Raw genomic sequence first — 16,660 nt, 5'->3', positions numbered from 1 at the left:
GTAAACTTGGACTTCAGTTCTCTCATTTCACTTCTTGAATAGTGTTAATGGGTGTACTATCACGCCTGGTTTTATGTACTGCCAGGAACAGAACCCAGTGCTTCTTGCATGGTAGCTTTTTTTTTTTTTTTTTTTTTTACCAACTTAGCTAGAGCCCAGCTTCACATTAACACTTTTTTTTTTTGGGGGGGGGGGACAGCGTCTCAAACATAAGCAGAATTACATTTTATACATTCCGTATGTTCCTAGACACTAAGGCAGTCCTGAGAAATGGGCCAAAGATGGGCCTTTGACCTGCACAAATACATGTAAATACACATGCATCTCCATACATACATGAACACACACACACACACACACACACACACACACACACACTTCTACTTAACTGTAAAGAGAGACCGCAGCACCTACTTTGAGCAACTGTTAATCTCTTAGGTGGTTTGTAACTGGAGATGTCTCACCTCGTAGATATCACAGAGATTCAGAAACAGTCAAACTGGGATCAAAAACGAAGCCCTCTGCTAGCCTAAACCAGCACTCTCTCCTACCCACTTTGAATCTCAAGCTAGTGAAGTGGCTTCACCCAGCCCACTCAAGTCTAGTTGAGATTTAAGTCAGACCTCAGAGTTTAATGCCTGCCTGATACACTAATGACAGGAAGACCACAGCTTGCATTCAAATTTTATTCATCAGAAAGACATGATTATTTCAAGTCAGAATAAGGGACATTATTCAAGTTTTGTTCCAACTCGGCACACCAGCTGTGTATTCCTATGGTATCCACTCTCTTCAGCCTTCCTGGTGGCCACGAGGGTGGGTGGTCAGGCAAGGCAGGGCTGCAAAGTCACCAGCAGGATACACACATTCCATAATTCTGTACCACAATAGTGGTCCACGTAGCGAGAGTAGGGTTGTGTGCCCAGAGGATCAGTCGTCGCAGGTGGGTCAGCCCTCAGTCTTGACCAGACTGGCCTGGAAAATGGCCACTGGTCAGCCAATAACCGGAGTGTCAACAAACTCTACTGTACATAGCTCTAGGGTCCCATTACTGCAGGGTGACGACTCCAGTTCTAGCACTGTGATGTTGTTTGGGGCTGAAGTGGTCAGGATGTTCCTTGGCACAAACAAGGTCATTTGTGGGCCCTTTGTGGGCCAGTATCGCCCGAGGTTAAAGCCATTGATCCATACTTGGCCCTGAAGAGAAAGGAGAGAGAGAAAGGAGAGATCATCAGCTGAAGATCACTAGTACCAGAGAGGCAAGAGATGGCCCATGAGTCCAGCATCCCAGTATCTCGTGTTAGGTGGGAAATGGGTGGGAAGAACACTAGAGCGTTCTCCAAATGCCAATCCTTGCTGCAGGAGAAATGCACGTGGAGCCTCAGATTCCAGAAGCTACAGCTTGGGGGGCACACCTCACCACATTCTGCGATCTATCCTGGCTCCCGGATACTGCCCGTCTGTACCCCGGCCTTCTCTGCCACGGCTGCCCACACCCTTCAGCAGGAGAGTCTCCCTGCTCTCTCTGCTGCCCTACAGAGAGAGGCAGGGTCCGGCCATGCTGTCTGGTGTGCACAAAGTCTGCACACAGTCTAAGAACCGTTCCCCAAACAACCCAGCAGGAATGTGAGGGCGTGTGGAGCAGGTGCTGTAACCTCAGCCCTGGAGGCTACCGGAGGGGGACTGGTCTGTGTTGGAAGGCAGCCTGGGCAGTGCAGTGAGCTAAAGCCACAGCAGGGGGCCAGGAAGGCGATGGGAGCAGAGGGCTACTCAGCAGTGTCCACATTGCTGTTGGGCATGCGGCGCTCATAGCTCTCCTCTGAGGGAGGGTGGCGCGTCTACTTGGAAGACAAGGTTTTCAGAGTCTTACAAGCTGTGGAGATAACTCCCGTGAGCGGGGAAGTTGCTTCCGGAACAGACACAAACAGGGTTCGAGGGGCAGCAGAAAAGAGGGACCGTTCTGTTGAAAAGTCAGGGAGGGTGGGGGGTGGGGTCACACAGCCAGAGGTAAACAAACAGAGGATCTGGAGGAGGAGGGAAGGGACAGAGGGAGAGGACAGAAGGGACGAGAATGGATAGAAGGAAGGAGAGTGGTACTCGTGGTGATCCCTCCTGCTCATTTTTAAAATGAACTATTAATATTTGCACAGTCTTTCTGTATAGCAAAAACTGGCCTGAGTTGTCTAGTTCAGGTAATCCTCCTGCCTCTGCCTCCAAAGAACTGAGACTGCAGGGATAATAAGGCTTCCCTTGGCTTTATTCCAGTCCACCTAAACGTCTTCCCTGGTGTCCCATCTTATTCTTGTCCCCCTGCTAGCTGTCCGACCCCAGGCAGGTCTCCATTTAAGTTCTCCCAGCCCAGGGTCGATGGCAACACACAGAGTCTATGCAGTCTGAGAACGGTTCCCAATGCAACTCAAGATGAAAGCAAGGGTGTGTGAGGTGGGTAATTTCAGCCCTTGGGAGGCTGTGGCGGCAGAGGACGGTTATGAATTTGAGGCCAGCCTGGGACGCAGCACATTTCTGGTGGTCGGCCCAGTGCCTGGTGCAGGGAGTGGGGAGGAGGTGGGCTGCGCTGCCGGCTCAGTGTGGGCGCTGCGGACACCGAGACAAAGCTGCAAGCCTTGAGCACTCACAGAAAGAGGTCAGCGACTCACAACTGCCTGTCTGTTGGATTAAGTCATTTAGAAAAGGGTGACAGTTTCGAGGTTCTCAGAACTACTTTAGTTCTTGTTTTCACAAGGGATCCGTTATCTCCCTCCGTCCTAAAAGGCACAAACCATAATAGTTTCACCCCGGCTTTATCAGCGCCATCTCTGCTAGAATCCTGTTTTCATGGTCGTAAGACCAGCTCCTGATTTCAGTTGCCCTGCATTAGTTTTGACTAATTTTTACCTATGTGTAAGTGTACATAGATGGGCTGGGAGGATGGCTCGGTGGGTGAGAGCCATGCGTGGGCAAGCATGAGGACACAAGTTCAAATCCCCAGCACCCACATAAGAGAGCCAGGCGTGGTCGGCCCTTCCCATGCCTCTGATGCCAGTGTTGGAGACAGAGATCGAAGATCACTGGAGCTTGCTGGTCTCTGGCCTAGCTGCAGGTTTAGTAAGAGACCCGAGCAGGACGCCTCTACTCCTCTGACCTCCTGCCCTGTGACATAGGAGCACGACACACATACACAGACACACATCACATACACTCACACACATACACTAATCAGTGTACATATGCACTATTGTTTTAAATATCACACGGCATTCAAGGGTACGAATATACCAAATATTTTTAGGGACAGGGTGGGTTTGTAGCCCAGGATAACCTCAAATTCACAATCCTTCTACCTCGGTCTCATGTACACTGCGATTACAGGCATGTGCCAATGTGCCTGACTAACACATTATCCCCTCCTCCTCACCTTGTCTTCCATGTTAGGGATTAAAGCAAGGCCCATGCAGGCTACCATGACGCTATATTTGCTGGGAAAAATCCCACCGGCTATTTACCCCTTTGCTACTGAAAACGGGTTCTCCGGTGTTTCTAGCTTTGTGCAGTCAACAACATTGTTTTTGACTTTCTAATTGTTTTCATTTGTTTGTATTCTTTCCCCCAGGATAAGGTTTCTGTGTAGCCCTGGCTGTCCCGGAACTTGCCCTGTAGTCCAGGCTAGCCTCAAACTCAGAGGATCAATCAGTCTGCCTCTGCCTCCCAAGTGCTGGGATTAAAGGCATGAGTCCCACTGCTCATAGTTCTTGTTTGGTTTTTACCAGTAGCCCTAGCTGGCTTGGAACTTGCTACATAGACATGCTGACCTTGAATTTGCAGTGAGCCTCGGGCCTCTTGAGTCTGTAGTGCTGGGGTTTTAAGTAACCATGCTAGGCTTCCGGTTAAAAGTTTTAAAGACTTTATTTAGTTTTATTTTTATTAACCTACTTATTATTTATTTATTTATTGAAACAGGGTTTCTCTACATAGCCCTGGCTGTCCAGCTACAAAGAGAAACCCTGTGTTGAGAAACTGAACTAAGCAACTAATTAACTAACCAACTAACTAAATAGTAAGTAAAATTAATGCTGAAAGAGCCGAGAGTGTAGCTCAGTAAAGAACTCTCGCTTAGTACATTTGGCTGGTCTAGGCCACAGTGCGAAACTCTGCTACCGAAGACCAAGAAGAAAAATATATGCTGAAATTATTCTTGGTAAATTATTCTTGGTAAACGGAAAGGTTTATGCTAATGAGGTGGCTGCAGGGGCTGGGGGTGTCCCATGGCAGTCCCAGCTTCTACAGTCCAGGGCAGAAGCTGACTATCTCTGACCATCTTGACCCCGGCCCACACTCCTGCCCTTTGCTATTAACACTGAGGTGACAGCAATGAGGAAGTTCCTGTAAGTACCTGACCTACTTTTCAGTGAGCGTGCGTCTGCCTTAACTTACCTGGACATAGTCATTCTTCCCAGAATTTACAGCGAAGCTTTCTTTCTTAAATTTATTTTTACTTCATGCACATTGCATGTGTGTCTGTGTGAGGGTGTCAGATCCCCTGGGAGGAGAGCTATGGTTGTGCGCTGTTCTGTGGTTGTGAAAGTAGGTTGAGCATTGGTGGCTCATCCCTTTACTCCCAGCACTCGGGAGGAAGAGGCAGGTAGATTTCTAAGTTCAACATCAGCCTGGTCTACAGAGCAAGCTCCAGGACAGCCAGCATAGTGAGCCCCTGTCTAAAAAATACAAAGACATCACAAACAAGATAATAGACTACACTGAGAGGAGATATGGGTGCTGGGGTGGGGGGACAGTCGGGGAACACGGAGGTCCTTTCTCAAGGTTAAAATGCTCTCACCCTAACTCGTCACACTGTGCTGTGAGGTTGAGAGAAAGCTTGACTTTATAAGGTAAATCGTCAAGGGGCGCCCTTAGAGGTGCGACTGTATGCGGATCCCCTGAAATAAGCAAGGGGGACAAACTTTCCTTTCTCCCCGAACCCCATGGCTATCTGCAGATGGTGTGAATTATACTTACCCAGGTCTTACTATAATCAATGAAGCAGCTCTGCGCTCTCCCTGTATTTAGGAAGCATCTGGGATGGCTTCCTATTCCCCTGACAAATACCCAAGGCTCAGAGAAAGAAGTCTGGGAGCTCTCAAACCCACAGGCAGGCTGCAAAAGGCACGCACGCAGGCACGCAGGCACGCACGCACACACGTTCCTCAAACTTTAAAAGAGAAGGGAATCCAAGTGTGGTGCCTTTAATCTCAGCACTTGAGAGGTACAGGCAGGTGGATTTCTGCGAGTTCAAGGCTAGCCTAGTCCACAAAGTGAGTTCAGAGTGAGCTCCAGAATAGCCAGGGCTATGTAGGGAGACCCCGTCTCTAAAAACCCCCTTCCCCAATAGAAGGGGACGGGGCTGGAAGGTGGCTCGCCAGTTAAGAGTTCTTCTGTTCTTAGAGAGGATCTAGGTTTTGCTCCCAGCACCCACAGGGCAGCTCACGACTGCATGTAACTCCAAGGGATCTGACGCCCTCTTCTGGCCTCTGTGGGCCCTGTGTGCATGTGGTGTACACACGCATACCTACAAGCAGACAAACCCTCATACACGTGGCATTTGAAAGACATGAAAGGTTGGGCAAAATGACTCACTTGAGGGCCAAGAAGTGAAAGAGAGCATAAAAGATCAGAAACAGTCCCAGTGTCCTGTGATGAGGGCATATATATGTACACAAACATGTGAACCACCACCACCACCACCACCACCACCACCACCACCACCACCACCACCACCACCACCATCATCATCATTCTCTCTCTCTCCCCCCTCTCCCTCCCTCCCTCCCTTTCCACTCCCCCTTCTCTTTCACACACTCACTAAAATAAACTCTGTGTATTAAAAATCACAACGAACCCACTGCAGTTAACGACCTTGCCGGGAGAAGCCCAACCATCTAGTTTCCGGGTTCACAGGGTTTATGAGTAGAAAGCATAAGTTAGACTTAAAGGATGACCTTGTAGGGTTAGCACCATCGGAAACCAGGCAAAGGGAATGTGCTAGAGTCTGCCCTTTCTTTGACCCTTGCCAGGCACCGTAGGAATGGCTTGCAGGATGACAGACACCTAGTTTCCAGCTTAAAGCCAGTTGACACCCAGTCACACCCTGGTAAGGTCAGCAGCAGAGCCACAGTCTGCCAATCGTCAACATGGTGAGTGACCGGGGGTTTTCACCTTGTGCTTTGAGACAGGACTGCTCACTGGTACCTAGGGCTTGTTAGTTAGGACAGGCTAACTGGCCAGCACACTCCAGGGTTCTGCCTCTCTCTGTGTCTTCAAGGCTAAGACTACAGGCAAACACCGCCACTGTTTGCAACATTGTATACTGCTCTGCTAGGCTTGAATTTACATCCAGATGCCACGCATAGGAAACACTTTTACCAACGAGCTAGCTCCTTAACCTTCTTATAAATCCATTTAAAAGTATTCATTTGGCTGGGTGGGGTGGCACACGCTAGAACCCAGCAGAGGCAGGGAGAGCTCTACGAGTTCCAAGTCAGCCAAGGATCCATAGTGAGACCCTGCCTCACAAAACCAAAATCTGAACAAAAATGATTTACTTGTGTGTGTGTGTGTGTGTGTGTGTGTGTGTGTGTGTGTGTGTGTGTGTGTGTTCATTCATGTACATTCAGGAGCACAGGCAGGTCAGAGAAGGGTGTCAAATTCCCTGGAACTGGAGTTACAGGCAGCTGTGAGGTACTAGACAAAGCTAGATTCTCTCCAAGAGCACAAAGTGCTCCTAACTGAGGATCCAACTCCAGCCCCACACTCTTTTATGACACTCTGCACTTTCTTTGAGTCAGAATCTCATGTACTCCAGACTGACCTCGATGTGCACGCAGAGCATGACCTCGAACTTCTCCTGTATCCTCCTCTACCTCTTGTTTGGGTTTGGAGACAGCCCTGGCTGTCTTGGACTCACTCTACAGACCAGGCTGGCTTTGAACTCACTGACAGACATCTGCCTGCCTCTACTTCCCGAGCGCTGGGATTACACCACGCAGCACAGCTTGGTGTGATTTTAATGAAAGAGGTCTTTCAACCTGGGATGGAGATGAACAGAAGAGATCTTTGCCTCAGCACAGCAGGACGCCGTACGCACGCAGCGCACAGGACCCACACATTCTGACCGTCAGAGCCCTGGCGAACATGGCTCCCCAAGAGTCTACAGTCAGTCGGTGCAGAGTGCACACAGGTGCTGACCTGTGTGGACGGAGCAGGCAGGCCTGACCCCCGAGATCCACTGAGCACGTCTGCTTAACCAGAAAGCCACATCCGACCCAAGAAAAGCCAGAGTAACCAAAAGTGGTGCTTTTATCTCATGAACTGAATGTATCAGTGATTTCATTCACGAAATCAAGTTAGTTCCTTGGTAACAAATGAAACAAAAGCTAAGTGGCCCTCTGGAGGGAGGGGCCTATAAGGAGGAGGAAGACAGGGTCCATCGAGCATTAACCCAGTCTGAGGACTGCTCAGGCCTCAGTGTCACATGGTCAAGTCCTTCCCCTTCTTCCATACCGTCTGCTGAGGTGTCCCTCAGCACACGGTGAGACCCGGGGGAGGGGTGGCTTCTCTGTGTTCACAGAGGGTGTGCATGGAGGCATTTGCTGGTTTGTGTGTAAATGGAGATCAGAGGTTGACTTTGAGTGCCTCCCTCTGCTATCTTATCATTACTAAATTCCATTGCCTGAATCCATGTCTGTGCACCATGTTTGTGCCTGATGCCCACGGAGGCTAGAAGAAGGCATCAGATTTCCTGGGACTAGAGTTGCAGATGGTTGTGAGCCACGACGTCGGAGCTGGGAATAGAACCCTGGCCCTCCGGAAGAGCTCTTAGCTTCTGAGCCGTCACCCCAGCACTCTCTATTACTCTTCACTCTCTTTTTTGGAGGCAGAATCTCTCCACCGAAGCTGAAGCTGTCTCCCTGACTGTCCAGAGACCCCCACGATTGTGTCTCTGTCTCCCCTCCATGGCCTCTGCTTCAGTTCCTGCCTCCAGGTTCCTGTGCTGACTTCTCTCAGGGACAGACTATTATTACCTGAAGTATATTAAAATGAGGCCTTTCCTTTCCATGTTTCCTTTGGCCATGAGTTTTATGATAGCAACAAGAACCTAAGACACCATTGTAAAGTAATCTAAGCGTGACTCTCTAGAGAAGCCTAGACTGTACTCTAAGGTGGACCCTGTGTCTCTCCCCCTACCCCAACCCTCCCCTAGCTGCCTACCTTTTTGTATAAGCCTTGGGGCACAATGAATGCTCGAGGCTGGAGATGTACCTTGATCTGTGAAGTTTTTTTTTTTTTGTTTTTGTTTTTTGTTTTTTGTTTTTTTTTTGATCTGTGAAGTTTTATCCTTTGGTTCTGAAGTTCTGAGTCCGATCCCCAGAACCCACATAAGAAGCCTGGTGTGTTGGTGCATGCTTATCAGACCAGCACTGGGGACGTAGAGGCTCTAAGGGATCCACCGGTCAAGCAGTCCAGCCGAATTTGCAAGCCCCAGCTCCCAGGGAAAGACTTCCTAAGAAAACACGGTAGGGCAGGCAAGCTGCCTCAGCAAATAAAGGGGCTTGCTGTGAAAGCCTCAAGATCTGAGTTTGATCCCTGGAATCCAAAGTGGAAGAAGGGAACTGATGCTAAAAAGTTGTCTGTGATTCCTGTATCTATGCTCACACCCATGTCACCTGTCTGTGATTCCTGTATCTACACTCACACATACATGTCACCTGTGATTCCTATATCTACGCTCACACATACATGTCACCTGTCTGTGATTCCTATATCTACGCTCACACATACATGTCACCTGTCTGTGATTCCTGTATCCACACTCACACTCACTTGTCTGTGATTCCTGTGTCCATGCTTACACATACATGTCGCCTGTCCGTGATTCCTGTGTCCATGCTCACACACATGTCACCTGTCTGTGATTCCCGTGACCACACTCATACACACACATCACCCACACATGACAGTAATAATAAACCAAGTAAAAGAAAGTCAAACAAGCAAAACAAAACCAAGGCAGACGGGCTCCTGCAGTGTGTTTATACATTCAGGTCAGAGGTCAACCCGAGGTCCCATGGAGCCCAAGCTGTCCTTGAACTCCGTATGTGGCTGAAGATGATCTTGAATTTAGGATCCTCCTCCCTGCCTTCTGGTGCTGCTCAGTACCATCCACCCAGTTGTAAGTGGTACTCAGGGTTGAGCCCATGTAGCAAACACATACATGGATACATACATATATGTATGGATACATATGTATACATGGATACACACATATATACACTGGTACACTCACTCTATCAAGCCACACTCCGGTCTCCTTTGTCTTTTTAATTATTTAAATGCCCTGGGTGGCCTAGTCTAAGAGGCTGGGTGGCCAAAGCCGGAGATTCTGTGTGATAAACCGGGGGAAGAAGAGGACATCCTGCGGTACCGTAGCTGGGAGAGGGTCCGGTGCACAAGGCCTTGCTCGGTGGCCCACACAGGTAAAAAAGAGCCGCCTCTGATGGCCACAGTGCCCTTCACCTTCTCTCACTTTAGGTTCTTCTTGGCAGGGGAAAAACCAAAGGTGACCTAGGAGGCAGAAAGTCCCCTGCTAGGCCGCAGGGGAAGACCCAGGGTGCACCTGTCTGTTCTCAGGCCCCAGGGCCTCTGCTGGGAGAGAGAAGAAAGGCTGATGAACCACAGGCAGAGAAAGTGAGAAGATCGCTTTTGGCTTTGAGGAGGAAGACAGGAAGGACTGAGCCTTCCTTCTAGAGACCACTGGGCAGGAAGTTAGGACAGAGCCTGACAGGAAGCCCAGGAAACAGGAGTCCCAACTGATGGCAGAGAGAGGAGGTCCCCAGGGACAGGGCAGAGAGTGTCCAAGTTTACCAGGCAGGTGGAGCTTGAACGTGGGAGAACATGATGGTGACCAATGCATAGCAGAAGCCTCACTGTGCTTGGTGCATGATGAACCAGCCAGGAGGCCAAGGATGGTCACTTCCAGGGGGCGGAAGGGATGGGCGAGGGTCAAACGGACCCACGGTTCTAGGATTTTTTGTTTGGTTTGGTTTGGTTTTGAGACAGTCTCTCGTGTAGCCCAGGCTGGCCTGGAACTTGTTACTGTGAGGAATAAATGGCTATGGTCCATTTACAGTATGAGGTATGCTTACAGTTAATCAGAGTCACCAGCAAGCAGGAGTCTCAGACCCCTCTCCCATGGCCGGCAGTTAGCACTGATCTCAGAACTCTGAGAACCGGAAGATTACTGGAGTCGGCTCCTGACTGAGCCCAAGATCAGAGAAGGGGGCAGGGGTGAGCCCCAAAGTATTCATTAGATGAAGCTCGGTGAGTGAAACCAACAGGACAGGGAGTCATTCTGGCTTGTGGGAGGTGAGGACAAGGAAGCCTCAAAACCTCAGATAATTATCAACTACTGTCTTGAGCCAAGAAGCACCCGGCCCTTTTTGCCTTTTCTCCAAGCCCGCGTCTCGTTCTGCACACCTGCGTATCAACACCGCTTCGCTCTCTCCGGTCTTCCAGACTTGTTACTATCTGATTTCCAACGCTATGCGTACTGGAAGATGACTTTGAATTTTTGATTCTCCTGCCTCCAACCTCTCAAAGACTGGTTGTGCCAGTGTGTGTCACTACACTGGTTTTTTAAATTACAGTTTGTAATCTGCGTGTTTGCCCCCCCCCCCGCCCGCTTTCTTTTTTCAAGACAGGGTTTCTCTGTATAGCCTCGGTTGTCCTGGAGCTCATTCTGTAGACTAGGTTGGCTTTGAACCTGCAGAGGGGCTGCCTGCCTCTACCTTCCAAGTGCTAGACTTAAAGGAGTGCCACCACCGCCCTACTCAAGCTATGTCTTTTCAATAATTAATTTATTTGTCACTAAGAATTCCCCCAACCCCCTCCCCACCGGAACTAAGAATTTTTAAAGTATTTATTATCCGTTTGCTTACTTTCTCTGTGCAATTGCTATTCAAGTTCTCTATCCAATTTCCACGAGACCTTTTTTTATCGTATGTGTATGGGTGCTGCCTGCACCGACATCTGTGCACCATGCGCAAACTGCACCGTGGAGGCCAGAAAAGGGTGACAGATCCCCTGGGACTGGACAGTGAAGAGGTGCCATGTGGGTAGTGGGAACCAAGCCTTGTTCTTCTGCAAGGGCTGGCTCTGAGCTGCTGAGCCATCTCTCCAGCTCCCCTAAATGGTTTTCGGTTGGTATTTCTTCCTCTTACTAAGTGGAGAGAACTCTATGCGTTCTAGATTGAAGCCCTTTGTTGATGATAGGATGTGAATATTATTTTCTTTCAGACTGCGGGCCGTCGTCTTTGAAAAGTAAACGTTTTAGGGTTGGGGATTTAGCTCAGCGGTAGAGCGCTTGCCTAGGAAGCGCAAGGCCCTGGGTTCGGTTCCCAGCTCCGAAAAAAAAAAAAAGGAAAAAAAAAAAAAAAAAAAAGAAAAGTAAACGTTTTTTTTTTGGCTTACACACAGTTCTGCTAGTCTCCACCCAACAGCGACCTAGCAACAGCTTACATCATCATCGGCCGCCACGTGCGTAGCACCTGGCCAGGTGTGTGTCAGGCATGTAAGAACACTGCTCGCACCCCAGCGCTCTCTCTCCATCTTCTTTCTCTCTCTGTTCCATGTGTTCCTGGCTGACCTCTCTTTCTCTCTTCCTCCTTTCCTCTCTGTCTTTCTGTCCTTCTCTCCCCTCTTCTCTGTCCTCATAGCTCTGTTGCCCAATTCCCCTCATAAGCACGCATGTGAAGAGGCCCTGGGGATGGCGAGGTGACCCCATGGTTGAGGGTGCTTGTGTGACAAACTGAATGACCTGAATTCGATCCCCAGGACCCACGTGGTGGAGGAAGAAAGCTAATTCTATGGCTCTGACCTCACGCTTGCCTTGGCAGGTACACGTGTACACACATTTGAACGCACACAACAAATGAGTGTAATAAGAATAAAGAAATAGGCCCCAGCTCTTCCTGGAGGAAGCGAGTGAGCTGCCATTCAATGAAGAAAGTTGTCAAAGAAAATGAGTCAGATGGGGTTGGGGATTTAGCTCAGTGGTAGAGCGCTTGCCTAGGAAGCGCAAGGCAAGGCCCTGGGTTCGGTCCCCAGCTCCGAAAAAAAGAACCAAAAAAAAAAAAGAAAAAAAAGAAAATGGGTCAGAGGAGGACACCAAGCCAGACACTGGGTCCCTGAAGATCTGCCACAGTCTTGTTCCTGTGTGAGTGACCCAGTGGGAAACCCTCCCCACATCACGCAGCACCTAACTAGCAGCCTTCTAATTCCTTCTCAGATCCTAAGAACCAAACACTTGAGGTTTGAACCCAAAGGCTCATCAAGAAGACGCCTACCTTGGCCCATCCGGGAAACTGGATGAAGGTGTCCTGCGGCAGGTCTGGGATGCCCGAGGGGATGGAGAAGTTGCCCACGTAAAAGGTGGGGGGTGTGAAATTTGAAGAACGTAAGGTCGAGTGTCCATCGAGGCGACCCTCATCAGCGACCTCCCAGTTCCCAAGATGGCTGCTTGCCAGGGCCTCAGTGTCCAGTGGGAACATTGTCCAGTTGGTGAGGACAGTGAAGTTGAGGGTCATGTTGGAAATCAGACCCTGGTAAGGGAAGGCACAGAGTCAGTCAGTGGGGAAGCAGGGACTCACGGATGTCACTGACCTCCTGGGAGACGCAGCAGGAAATGAGGCTCAGCTGTGTGGACAGCAGGTGACACAGGGCTGGCTGGAGGCTCAGTCCAATCGATTCTTTCGGCAGGAATGAAAATACTCCATCCGCCTGTCTGTCTGTCCATCTTGTTTTTTCAAGACAGATTCTCTGTGTAGCCCTGGCTGTCCTGGAACTCGCTCTGCAGACTACACTGGTTTCAAACCCACAGAGATCTGCCGGCCTCTGCCTCCCAAGTGCCGGGATTTACGGAGTACACTGCTACCAACTGGCTCCTTTTTTGTTGTTTAAAAAAAATTATCTTTATTTGTGCGTGTGTGCGTGCACGCATGCATGCATCTTTTGACATAAGATACCCCGGAGTTGGAGTTACAGGCAGTTACGAGCTGCCCCGTGTGGGTCCTTGCATCTGAACTTGGATCCTCTACAAGTGCGCTCACCCCTGAACCACGCCTCCAGCCCAGGATGAAGACATTCTAAAGGGACACGTACGCCTCCCTCTGGCTGGCAGACTATTGAGACAACGGAACCCAAGGAACTGGAATTTTCCTAGAAATCTCGTGCTAGGAGAAGAAAGACCAAACAAAGCCTGGTATCATCGAGAGCCAGCTGGACCTGTCTCCCAGGAAGAGGTGTCACCGAGTGCTGACTACACCTCAGAACACCGGCTGCAGAGACTGGAGCTGGGGCACATCTTTACCAAGACCGCCAGAGCGCCTCCAGCGTTCTATTTAAACCTGAACCCCATGTTAGGATGCGGAGGATGGACTGGGGTGCAGTAGGATGGGGTGTTACAGGACTTACTTATTTCTCTTCCCAGAGTGGCCACGTGGATAAATCTGCTTTTCAGTGTCCCGTGTCTGGTTCTACTCTGCAGGCAGCTGGATCTGTCTGACCCTAACAGCTCCCGCAACAGCAGCAACATTTGGAAAGAGGTACGGCCCTATGCTCCAGCTTCACCACAAATCGCCAAAGTCGCCCTAGTGTCTGGGCTACAGGAAGTGGGTGCCTCAGAGAGAGCGCTCTAGCCTGAACCCCCTGCCTTCAGAATTTGCTAGAATGGAAAAAAAAAAAAAAAAAAAAAAAAAAAAAAAAGAATGCCAAGGAAGGGGAGAATGAGTTAGTAGGGAAATCTAGGAATAATCATCCCGATGCAGATGGCGAGGGGTCAGGCGGGAAGGGGGGGCTCAGGCAGGGGTGGCTCTGCCCCTCACACCAACCAAGGAGCAAGCTCTGACCCAGAGTGGCCAAGCATCTGGCCAGCTGTGAGGACCATGTGTGTGGACATCTGTGGGGTTGAATAAAGGCTCTAAGGGCAATGATGACACAGTGGACACCAGATTGGTTTAGAAGCTCTCCTCTTTGACCTGCAGGGGCCAGGGGCTGAGGCAGGCCTGACTACAGCCATCACACGGACACTTAGGATCACGATGTAGCAAACTTCTGTTTGTTGTTATTGAGACAAGGGCCCATGTGCTCTGAAGCCAGCGCTCCTAAACCTTCCTGCTTTGGCCTCCCAAGCACTGGACTGCAGGTCTATGCCTCTGGGAACTCCCCTAACGTCTCACAATAGCTTTTTTATTTGTTCATTGAGACAGGATCTTGCTATGTAGCCCAGACCTCACAAGGGGCTGGGATTACAGATGTGCACGCTCACATGCTCTCGAGTATATATGTGTGTGCATGTGTGAGTGTAAGTGTGTGTGTGTGTGAGTGTGTGTGTGTGTGTGTGCGCGCGTGTGCATACGGGTATGTCCCCATACCTCATCCAGTCTCTACTTTCTACATGAGGAGCTTTCCCACTCGTGAGCCATCTCTCCAGCCCTGATATTTTTCTTTTCCTTAAACAAGTTAAACAAAACAAAAACCCAGATTAAAAATGTAAAGTTTTGGGTTGGGGATTTAGCTCAGTGGTAGAGCACTTGCCTAGGAAGCGCAAGGCCCTGGGTTCGGTCCCCAGCTCCAAAAAAAAAAAAAAAAAATGTAAAATTTTGGGACTGGAGAGATGGCTCAGTGGTTAAGAGCACTGACTGCTCTTCCAGAGGTCCTGAGTTCAAATCCCAGCACCCACATGGTGGCTCACAACCATCTGGAATGGGATCTGATTCCCTCTTCCGGAGTGTCTGAAGACAGCTACAGTGTACTTATGTATAATAAATAAATAAATCTTTTTTAAAAAATGTAAAGCTTCTTAATGATCTAGAAATGTTGATCAGAACAGCACACTGGGACTGGACAGAGAATAAGTAACCGGCTGGTGGCTGAATGGCACCCAAGAGGCTTTCCCTAACACAGCTTGGTTGCAGGCCACCTCAGGTCCTGAGAGGGAGAGCTCCTGGTGAGCTGGGTGGGTTTTCAAAGCAGAGGAAGGGCATGGTGGAGTGGCTTCCGTTTCTCCCCACAGGATGACTGCACCCAAGCACAAGGAAGTGTTCTGTTTGCAGAGCTCAAGGTTCTCTTGGGCTGTGGAGGAAAAGAGCCTCTTAAAGGAATTCATCATCTAGGCTGCAAAACATCAGGGGGCTTCACTCCTTAGGCTCAGCAAAGTGTGCGGGCCTCGAAAGGGAACTGCTGTGATGTGTGACAGCTGGTCTGTGGTGACTGGTTAGAATGAAAAAAAAATTATATATGTGTGTGTATGTGTGTATTTTCCCCAGCTCTTAACTATTGTGTATATATTGATATTATATATAATCATATATGTGCTATATATACATATAGCATATATAAGTATTTATCAATTCTTAAGGGCTGAGGAATGTGGGCTCGGCTGGCAGGGTGCTTGCCCAGTGTGCAAGGGGCCCTGAATTCAATCTCCAGCATCGAATAAACAGGCTGGTAGCAGAGTTGGGATCCCAACACCTGGGTGGTAGAGGCAGAGGGATTGAAAATTCAAAGTCATGGTGAGTTCAAGAACTCACTTGAGACTTTGCCTTAAACAACAACAAAAAAGAGAACAAACAAAATTAAAAAGGTAAGTTATAGACATAGTATGTGGTGATGCAAACCTTTAATCCCAGCATCTGGGAGACACAGGCAGGTAGAGCTCTGAGTTTGAAGCCAGCCTGGTCTATATAGGGAGTTCTAGGACAGCTAGGACTACACAGGGAGACCTTTTGTTGAAAGAGAAGAGGAGGAGGAGGAGAAGACGAAGAGAAGAAGAAAGGAAGAGAAGACGATGAAGAGGAAGGAGGATAAAGAGGAGGAGGAAGGAGAGTAGAAGATATATATATATATCTGTATATATATATACACTATATTCCTTAGTAGAAATAGAAAAACTCTCTTAGATTTCTTTGTGTATAAATGAATGGAAGCAGGAAACAAGACGAATGTGCGAGTGGGTTGCATGCAGAACAGAACTCCTTCCAACCACTCAGGCACAGATCATCCCTTGTACAAGTGTCCTACCTTAAAGTCTTTGATGGACTTGCCATAGTTCACACGCCCCATGTTCTCCACCAGAATGTCTAGCGTGGCTCCGGCCTTCCCCCGAATGTTCAGAACGTTCATACGGTTTCGATCAAGGATTCCTTGGGGGACCTGTGAGTTAAGGCCAAGGCTGAATGGGGGGGATCAGATCAGAGAAGAGCAGTGTGCACAGCTCATCTGTCCCTTTTCCTGTCCTGAAGTGTCATCAGGCTACAGGATAGTCTGGATGTGCTCAGGCCAAGTTCCCACAATCGCTGTCTTTCCAAATGAGGAGGATGGCTGTACGCAACTCAGGGTCCGCTCCTCTTCTGGGAACGTGCTAGAGCGAGTGAGACCCCGTTCTACGTGGAACAAAGTCCTGGGATGCAGTCCAGGATGGCCTTGAACTTGAAACCTCCCTGACTCCACCTCATAAATGCTGGGATTATAAGTGTGGACCAACATGCTTGGTTCAGGCATTTTTCTCCTTGATATATCTGTGTGTGTGTATGTGTGTGTGTGTGTGTGTGTG

At 49.2% G+C, this 16,660-nt stretch overlaps 1 protein-coding gene across 1 annotated transcript in view; it reads right to left on the bottom strand.

Moving 5' to 3' along the window:
* Positions 1-672: 672 nt before the first annotated feature.
* The window catches only part of Glb1 (galactosidase beta 1), a 71,856-nt gene continuing 55,868 nt past the window's right edge, over positions 673-16,660 (bottom strand). The window contains exons 14-16 of the mRNA XM_032910991.1: positions 16,129-16,260; positions 12,396-12,650; positions 673-1,197 (exon numbers count right to left, since the gene is read on the bottom strand). Coding sequence (XP_032766882.1) covers positions 994-1,197; positions 12,396-12,650; positions 16,129-16,260 — 591 coding nt within the window. The 3' untranslated portion in view covers positions 673-993. The remainder of the gene's footprint in view (positions 1,198-12,395; positions 12,651-16,128; positions 16,261-16,660) is intronic.

This window comes from Rattus rattus, chromosome 8 (assembly GCF_011064425.1).
Source record: "Rattus rattus isolate New Zealand chromosome 8, Rrattus_CSIRO_v1, whole genome shotgun sequence".
NCBI lineage: Eukaryota > Metazoa > Chordata > Mammalia > Rodentia > Muridae > Rattus > Rattus rattus.
Note: the sequence above shows the minus strand (reverse complement) of the source record. Positions and strands in the feature narration are given on the sequence as shown.